We start from the raw sequence: 10223 nt of genomic DNA, 5'->3' as shown, positions 1-10223 counted from the left end.
TCACAGAAGCATTTGTTAGCTGCACTGTAAAAAAAATTATGTAGTTTTTACAAAATAATTTTGGCAGCTGTGGTTGCCAGAATAATTTTGTAAAAAATACAGAAAAACTGTAAACACATTTACGGCCAAAAACCAGTATAAAACAGTATAAAACTGTAATTTACAAACAAGAAAATTTTAATGTAAACCAGTAAATTCAACAATGCACACTGCTATTAAAATCTGTTTTGTACCTTTAACATACTGACAACCACCATAATAATGCAGGTGGTAAAAGAGAAAGCCACATGAAGAATCAAAGCTCATCACAAGTAGCTTCGCCACAAGCAGAAGCATATACTAATATATAGAAGGTGCACAGAGTCATTCATGCAAACACAAAACACCATCATGGTAACACACATGATACTTAAATAATGCATTAAACTTCCATTAAACAACAGAAGATGTAACATAAAGCCCAAATATACATAACTAATAACAAAAACTATTAAAAAAACATGATTATTTAAACAAAATACTTTCAAATGTGGAGTGTCATGCAGGGAATTCTGGAAATATCAGTTTACAGTTTTCGACTGTAAATTATACATTGATTTGTTATTTTTACTTCTAAAAACTGTAAAATTAACAGCATTTTACTGTAAAATTACATGAAATGTCTGGTTAGATATTTTACAGTTTTTCCCTGTATATAGTACGGGAACTTACTGTTAACCTATTAACAGTTTTCTTCCGTAGCGTTTTTACAAAATTTTACAGTTAAAATTACACTTATTTTTTACAGTGTGTATCTGATCACTGTCAGCACAAAACAGATCTGATCGTTCTCATTCCATGTTAAAATATCAAAACGCATCCAAACCACAGAAATCTGGAAGCGGCAAATCTAGATATTTTAATTTTTTTGTTAATGTTGCATTTGGTTTAGCTATGGACTGCAACAATCTACATCCATCCACTACACCTGGAAAAATAGAGCAGTACAGTACAAATATTCATGCATTCAGACTCTTTTCATTTTGCAAAAATGCAAGACCAGTAAGATTTTGTAACTACTTCATTGTACAGTAAAGGGACACGTATATTATCCCAAATTTCCAAGTACGTAAAATCACATAGAAAAAATATCAATATCTAATAGTAATTTCATATGTGTTTACCAAGGACAAACATTCAGCTGCAAATACAATTTGTTTTCAGTACTGTAATATAATTTCGTCTTAAATTAGAATTAAGAAGTAATTTTTTGTTCCTAATTTAATGTACAGACATTTGTCTGTTAGTGAAAAAGACAAAGGTGCAACACAATCAAACTTGTGCAAATACAAAAGAAGCAAGACATGTATGTGAAAGATAGCAGAAACTCTTTTTGTATGTTTAAAGGTAAAACCTCCGAGCTTGAACAACAACGACGGGCTGAAAAGTAAGATATTGTAAATATGTTAAATCTGGCATGGGTAAAATACATATTTTGCAGTTTCGGATGAAAGTAAGAAAGTGTAAAGTCCCATTTTTTGGTCCAACTTATACTTTTGGCCTTACAGAAACAATTAAAATGCAACTATATATATAGTGTGCACAGCGTGTCTTCTGATTCAGCCGTTTTTGAAATTGTCCTTAAAGATTCTTTGTGAAGCAAAACATCTAAATGAACAGAGAAAAGATAAATAAAGACACAAGCAACGACTAAACGTTTCTCAGGATTTAAAGATAAATCTCTATATGAACATGACCATTCATTACGAAAATTAAGTGTTTTATAGTATCTACATCTTACCAAATGCATTGAAACGTGTGCATGTACTGTAAAGTGCATTGATGGAATGGCCTAGGATAATAAAAACAAGAGATTTTGAAAGTATGGAATGTGAGGCACACTTTCTTATGAACATCCAGATAAATGGTGACATTTTGTGCTGTACATCTTGACCAGTGTAGCAGTGACATTGGCAGATAGAAAAAAAAAACAGCATGTACAAAACACAACACTAAAATACTTCAAACGCTGATGCGATTCAAAATGATAAATCAGATGAAACGGTTTGCTGACGGTCTCATAATCCGCCTTTAAAAGCAGATCCATCTACAATAGAGTTTGTGTGCTTCCATCAAAGAGAGTTTAAACAGATTGAATTATACAAACGTCTTTAATGATTTGGCAAATGATCCATATGGGAATTTAGAAATGAATAATGTTCTGGTTCTTACCGATAGTGTCACAAATGCCATCACCTCTGCAGAAATATGTGACTGATTTGACATGAATAAACTGGTACACAGATACTATGATATGTATGGTACCTTCTCCGGCTCTGATATATTTAGAGAAGCTATGAAAACAAATCTAGGAGGCTGACAAGAGTACTTCGTTTTTTACCTACAGTGCTGCTTTCCTTCCACAAGTCTCCATAACACCGAAGATCGACTGAAGAAACCGTCTAGAGCCACTCAGCTTCAGAGACGAAGCTAAAGAAGACTGCTGATTGGACAGGAATAGTCACAATGGTTCGAAAGACCAAAAAAAAAAGTGTCCAGGAGTTTATAGAATACCATTCGTTTTGGACTTCAAGATCCTGTTGAGAGAGCGCGACCCCATCACCAGTCCTCATATTGTTGTGTGTGTGTGTGTTTTTGTTCAGCATGACCTCCTGAGAGTAACAGGGAATGGGAAAGGCCTTTAACAGTTCCAAATGCTGGTAGAAAGAAACCCAAAACTACTTGAGGCGGTAAAGTCTAATGCGGCTCCAACTTCCCAGAAAGCTTCGCTACTTGCTACAAGAAAAGTTTTCTTGCTTGCCAGCGGACACCGTTCGGTGTATCCCACAATGCAGCTGTGTATGAGGGTTGCTGGTTTAACAGGAGGGAGGGTTCGATTCCCTCGACTACGTCTGCAGCTCGGTGCAGATGGTGTTGTTCAGACAAAAAGTGAGATTGAAACATTAGCAAAATAAATAACCTACCGTCTATAAGTCTACGTAATTTTAAAGGCAAGCTTAAAATAGCACTTTACATATTTTGCTCAACAAGGGTTGCGAGTTAACGTGCAGAATTCAGTCGATAAATACATAAACACAAATAGCGATCTATATATTTATTTATTCAGCTCTCCGAAAAGGAAAAAAAGAATACGCTACTTTATGCGACAGGAATCGTGTGCATTTCTAATAAATAACCTGACATGTGGAGTAAAGCCCTGCCCTTTAAAAGTTTAATTGTGAATGTAGGTATGATCACATTTACTGAAATTTTACAGGCGAATTCCAGTCATTTCTATAGGAATCCATTTCGCGCAAGGAGCGAAAAAGTCGCGATGCAGGTTTCGTTCGTCTTCAAGTTGGTCATGCGAAATTGCCACGCCAAAAGTTGCTTGGTATGAAAGTGACTTAATACGTCGCTACACTATCGACAACTGAAAATGGATTCCTTTGCGAACAAAATTTCGCTAACGTGACCGCACCTTATGAGTTTTTCTAACACGTCTTTGTTTTTTGCATCTCATCTAAGTCACTGACTCTGCTACATATCCATACTCTATAATATAACACTACAGATAATAAGAATTGCTTTGGTTTTTAAAAAATAAAACTTTGTTCGGGTTTGGCATAGAGAAATGACTGACCCTCGAGGGTCTGGAAACTACTAGAAACTACCCATTCTGCTTCCTGTGTGACGTGACGTCAACACGAATGCTACATTGTCAGGAATATTTCTCGGCGGGTTTATTAAATGCCCCTATTGGTTGACCTGCAGACAATGGATCTGTATGTAACCAGCCGTGACTGCTTTTTCACAACCCTATGACTGCATGTTGCTGGTTACACCCATATCCATCTGCGAGGGTGTGTGTGTATGTGTGTGTGTTATGTGTGTCACGCCTGATTTGTATCCAACTCTTAATATCTGTATCGGTAAAGAGGAGCGTTCCAGCCCCGGGCGAGTTGGCTGTATCTATCAGGGTGTGTGTTCATGCGTTTGGGGTCAGTGACGGGGTATATTGAACAAAGATACACACGTAGAGATAGAGAAGACGGGCATATTTAGAAGGGGACGTGGATGTTTCTAGGTGCAAGAGGGGCTGGTGGCGCTCTCGAGCGAGGACTGGGAGAGTCGGCGCGTCAGGGGGCCGATGCTGGGGTCCGCCAGAGAGGAGGTGGGGAAGAGCTTGTACCAGCCGCCCACCATCGACGTCAGATCCAGATCATCCAGGAGGATCTGAGCCATTCCCATGAAACACTTGCTGTCCATGCGGCCGTAATCGCCCCACACGATCACCTGGAGAGGTTAAAGGTTACAAATGAAGGATCAGTATGTGGAGAGGTTAAATATAGAGTGGCCCTAAATATACTTTAGCATTTGCACTTGGTTTGATTTGAGTTTCTTATGTAATGCAATGACATTCATACATTTTTAAGTGTGTCTTAATTTTTGGACACATTTAAAAAATGTCACAATGTAGTTTTTGTCTTAATTTTGACCAGTACATTTTTTTTTTTTTATTAACATTTTCTGCCATAAACAAGGCAATTTAAAAGTTTGGGATCAGTAAGATTTTTTTTTAAAGAAATTATACTTTCAGCAAGGACCCCTTTCAGCAAAAGGTGTAGTAAATACATATTATAATGTTACAAAGCATATCTTTCAAATAAATGCTGTTGCTTTCGAATTTCTTATCATCAAAGAATCTTGAAAAATCTTGAAAACAGTTTCCACAAACATATTAAGCATCACAATTGTTTTCAACACTGATAGCAATAAGAAATGTTTCTTAAGCAGCAAATTATCATATTCGAATGATTTCTGAAGAATAATGTGACACTGAAGACTGGAGTAATGATGCTGAAAATTCAGCTTTGATCACAGCAATAAATTATATAATAATTTAAAAATATATTCAAAAAGAAAGAGTTGTTTTAAATTCTAATAATATTTCACTATATTACTGTTTCTACAGCATGTTTAATCAAATAAATGCAGCCTTGGTCAGCATAAAATACTATTAAAAAATTAAAAAATTAAATATTAAAATAAATTAAGATCAATATTGTAACCATATATATGTATATATATATTACTGTATTAATTCATATTAAATAATAATAATAAATATTAAATAGTAAGGTTTTAAATTACACTACTATTTGTGTTAATTATTCTGATAGAGGCTTTAATGTTATTTTTAAGTGTTTGATCATATTCAATATTTTAAGATTATATTTTACACTACAAAGGCTGTACAAAATATGAATTGTGTAAAACAGTAGACAGTTATATCAAAACACTCCTGTGTTTCAAATAAGACTGTGCACGACTGTCAAAATGTTTTATGGCCTTAAATACTTTTTTGGGACCGCTGTGTATTTAGATGCTAGTATGCTGTTTTCTAAAGAATGTGTTTGTGAAGGACAGCTGGAGTGATTTTGACTGAATACCTGCAGCATTTTCCCCTGCGGGCTCTCGTCAAACATCAGGGATTGCTGGAAGGTTGGATCCAGGGTTTTCTTCACCACTTTGGTTTTCTTCTTAGCGAGACACATTCCATTCTCCAGGACATAAACCTTTACATATGTTGCTGATAGAGAAGAAAACACCCAATGATGAAACAGTGTTCTGTGTTCTTACCTAACATGGTAATGTGAATAAAATGATCCAACTCAATCATGTTTAACGGTGGGTTACCTTGAATGTTCTTTGAGCCTGGTTTAGGGGTCAGACCTCGGGCCTGCGTGATCTCGACCTCTAACTGACCCCCTCTATCCACCACACCGATGTAAACATCACCTAAACAGAGGAAACCATACTCTTATGAAAGCCTTCTTGCAATGGGATCAATCAACAGCAGGTGGAGACAAAGAACAAGACACAACCTCCACTCCTGAGAGTTTCTGCCTTGATGTTTGATCATAAAAGAAGGAATTAGAAAGGTATTATTATGTCTAACAAGTCAGTAACTCCAGTTCAGTCACCATGAGCTCTTGAAAAGGTTGACATTTATCAGACCTGGTGATTATGCAGATAAACTGATTGACAATCAGCTGAGTGCCACGGAGTGATACAGAACAGCACAGTACAATATTATTTCTACAGTTTATATTGTGCATATACTATGCTCAAAAATACAGGTAAAACTCCCATAAAAATCAATTTGGACAAATCCTTCATATTAATATAGTATATTGTGCCCTATTTTCATGGATTATTTAGTGTACTACATTATACCCCACATAGCAATGTGCTCAATTTGATCGTCTATTCGTACGAAAAAAGCAATTTTTTTTATGTTTGGCAGTCAGTAAAACAAAAATGCAAAATAACCCTTTTTTATTTACAGGATTGTAATATAATTATGAACTTGATGGTTTCTGAACTTAAATGTTTTCAGAACTTAATCTCTTAATCGTACTTGCAATTCAGTAAAAATGCATTATACTTGAATTATTTATTATTATTTAGCTTAACTTTAAAGCACTTCTTCTGACCCACATAAGTAGAACTTATGAACGTGTACTCTTGAATGCATTTATGACAAACTAAAATATACTTTAATGTCATTTCTGTTGAAACTTGTATCTCATGTATTTTGAATATATTACTTATTGCACATTTGTAATGATAAAGTAGCAATTTGGTATTTAAAATACATGAATGTATTTACTTAAATATAATTATGTACATAAACATTAACTTATTACATGTAGTAATGAGTAACAATTTTCATATGAATCCAGAATAAAAATGCTAAATATTATTTTTTTATGAACCTGATGGTAATTGTTGTATTTGAGTGTATTCTGGCCAGTATGCAGGCGTCTTACCCATTGGCGACAAACTAAAATATACTTTAATGTCATTTCTGTTGAAACTTGTATCTCATGTATTTTGAATATATTACTTATTGCACATTTGTAATGATAAAGTAGCAATTTGGTATTTAAAATACATGAATGTATTTACTTAAATATAATTATGTACATAAACATTAACTTATTACATGTAGTAATGAGTAACAATTTTCATATGAATCCAGAATAAAAATGCTAAATATGATTTTTTTATGAACCTGATGGTAATTGTTGTATTTGAGTGTATTCTGGCCAGTATGCAGGCATCTTACCCATTGGCGGTGTGGCTAATGTCTGCCGCCCCACTATCTGAGCGGGACCAAGACCGTCCAGGAAGTCACTGAACTGGCTCTCAGGGCCAAGGCGAGTGGTGGAGAAGATGAAGCTGAAATACACCCGGTGTGATGTGTGAAATGTGTGATCAATCAAACTCATCAATACAAGGCAGGTTTGTTTCTAACCAGTACAATATATAGTGCTACTTCATCATTTACTGTGACAGTACCTCACATTACACACAGATGAGTGAGTCTAATGAAACATGTCAAGATCTGAGTATACAGGTGCATCTCAATAAATTAGAATGTCATGGAAAAGTTCATTTATTTCAGTAATTCAACTCAAATTGTGAAACTCGTGTATTAAATAAATTCAGTGCACACAGACTGAAGTAGTTTAAGTCTTTGGTTCTTTTAATTTTCGACAAGTAATTAATTAGATAAAAAATTGTAATCGACTGACAGCCCTATATATATATATAATATATATAGTAGTGCTGTCAAATGATTAATCGCGATTAATCGCATCCAAAATAAAAGTTTTGTTTACATAATATATGTTGTGTGTGTGTTGTGTATGTTTATTATGTATATATAAATACACACACACATGCATGCATATATTTAAGAAAAATGTGTTATGTTCATATATTAAATATATTTATATATAATTATATATATTTAATACAAATGTAATCATTTTATTCCTTTTTTAATTATTACTCATTATTTACATATTTTATCAATTAGTTGTTGCAGTTCTAATCGTACTGCACCATATTTGAATTGTGACATTATTTTCATGGCAATTAAACACATTTCCTGCTGTAATGTGAAACAAATATGTTATCATATCATATCATTAAAATTGTAAAATACTGTTGTACTGCCTTTAATTTATGATCTAAGTAAAACTAAACAGCTGTGGTCCTAAAAATAGGTTTCTGCTTATTTTATGCAAAATATTACATCTTTTTTTCTTTTGATTTTGAAATGTGGACATGTTTTGTGAGATCTAAGTGCATTCGGATGCAGTGATTAAATGTGTGAGGTGGTGGGTCACACTCACGTCCCATCAGAGCTGTTGCTGTTGGTGCTGCCATCTGTCGAGTCCTTACTGCCCTGCCGTGTGACACGGTTCCTCATCTCCACTGCGATGCCTGTCTCTGTGCTTCGCCGGATGGTGCTGCGCAGCTTCTTTGTTCCACCATCTACACAAAAACACACACATATGCAACCCTGCTCACTTTCCATGAATAGGGCACCAAACTCTTGGGAGGAAACTCCTTAAAAATATATACACTCACTGGCCAAGTTAATAGGTACAACTGTTCAACTGCAAATATCTAATCAGCCAATCACATGGCAGCAACTCAATGCATTTAGGCATGCACATGGTCAAGACATTCTGCTGAAGTTCTATACTCAAATGGCCTCAACAGTCACCAGATCTCAGTCCAATAGAGCACCTTTGGGATGTGGTGGAACGAGAGATTTGCATCATGGATGTGTAGCCAACAAATCTCAGCAACTGCGTGATGCTGTCATATCAGTATGGAAGAGTGTTTCCAGCACCTTGCCACGAAAAATTAAAGCAGTCCTGAAGGCACAAGGGGGTCCAATCTGGTACTAGAAAGGTATACCTAATAAAGTGTCCGGTGAGTGTATATTCTTTCATTTTTCAGCAAATGAACAGTGAAATGAGTTGTCAGAAATGCTGGTTGTCAACCTCAGGAGGTCAAACTAAACATTAAATTGTTAAATTTTTATTCACTTTTAAGGGTTTTGCCGTTTTTGCAACCCTCTTACCAACATGTCTAGATGAAACTTTTGTATCATTTCGCATTTTATTAGCAATACACATTAAATATCAAAACAAAATTTTAAAATATATAAATTAATAATAATAAATAAACAGAAATAAAAAACACTCTAAAGGGTAAATGCGTTGGAGAGTAACAGGGTTGCATATTTAGCCTAAAAGAAGCTGTCACTCAACAGGGGTCAGCAAATTTGGGATCAAAAGTTTTTGTTTTTTTTAAATAAAACGTGTTTGACTGTCTTCCTATAATAACAGAACAGGGTTATTGTAGTTAAATTAAAAAAATAAAAACATTTGAAATAAAACAATAAAATAAATTTAAACTGAAATAAGTTACTTAAAAAAAGAACTTATTTTATTTCAGATAGTTAGAAACATTTCTCATTTTCATTTAGTTTAACTGGAGTAAAAATGACACATTAAAAATGGGATAAAAATGACTAAAACTTTAAAATCCAACCAAAAGAAATTTCAAAGAAGTTATTCAAAATATGAATAAAAGCTATAATATTATCTCAGTCACACAATAGCAGAGTTGAATGGCTATGCTTCATGAATGCAATCAACACTAAAATGTGTAAGAAAACCGTTTTAATCTGATGATGTTAAATAATGGTGTCACAAGCAATGAGAAATTAGTTAATAGTTTAAAATGTTTTTAATGCAATTAATTAAATATCATTTCAATCGATTATATCAAAATTATATAATTGTATGATTACAATACAGTCAGGAAGGTCAAGACCTTTATGCTTTTAATACTTGAAAAAAGTCACAGACATTGAGGTGCAATGGAAAGTGGCACAGATGTAAACTCCTAAAATTGAATGCCATGTAAAACCACACTGCATGAACAGCTCAAGTGTTTATGAAAAAGACAGCTGAGCTTATATAGTCTAGTCATATTTCATACCAGCAGTCATTTACTCGGGTACTAATGTAAACTCTTCTGTATTCATACTCTGCGTGACTTCCAGCTGTTTACAGCTGCTGAATTTAGCTGACATGCTTTCCTGCCAAACAATCAATCCAGACATAGCAGAAGAGCATGATGATCCCTCAAATGCTTTTGCTTTTGTCCTCAAGCACCAAATATGGAAATCAGAAGAGATAAACCACATGAAAATGGTGGTTAAATTTGTAACAGGGCTCATCAAAAACACAGTAGGTGATAATAAACAATGCTAAATTTAACTTTCGAACTAAAAACCTTCATGTTTCATGTTCCCAGAAGGCTCCCGTTGCAAGTCACCCGGGAGTTATAAAGTGCTACATCCATTA

At 34.5% G+C, this 10223-nt stretch overlaps 1 protein-coding gene across 1 annotated transcript; it reads right to left on the bottom strand.

The window, feature by feature from the left end:
• Positions 1-902: 902 nt before the first annotated feature.
• On the bottom strand, positions 903-9949 carry LOC107738597 (regulating synaptic membrane exocytosis protein 3-like). Its single transcript, XM_016550366.1, has 6 exons — positions 9904-9949; positions 8190-8331; positions 7115-7227; positions 5680-5781; positions 5433-5572; positions 903-4275 (listed from the first exon to the last, which is right to left on the bottom strand). Exons 1-6 carry the CDS (start codon positions 9947-9949, stop codon positions 4063-4065), a joined length of 756 nt encoding a protein of 251 aa, XP_016405852.1. The 3' UTR covers positions 903-4062.
• Positions 9950-10223: the final 274 nt, after the last annotated feature.

The sequence above is a fragment of the Sinocyclocheilus rhinocerous genome, unplaced genomic scaffold, assembly GCF_001515625.1.
Source record: "Sinocyclocheilus rhinocerous isolate Xijiao unplaced genomic scaffold, SAMN03320098_v1.1 scaffold525, whole genome shotgun sequence".
NCBI classification, from domain to species: Eukaryota; Metazoa; Chordata; class Actinopteri; order Cypriniformes; family Cyprinidae; genus Sinocyclocheilus; species Sinocyclocheilus rhinocerous.
Note: the sequence above shows the minus strand (reverse complement) of the source record. Positions and strands in the feature narration are given on the sequence as shown.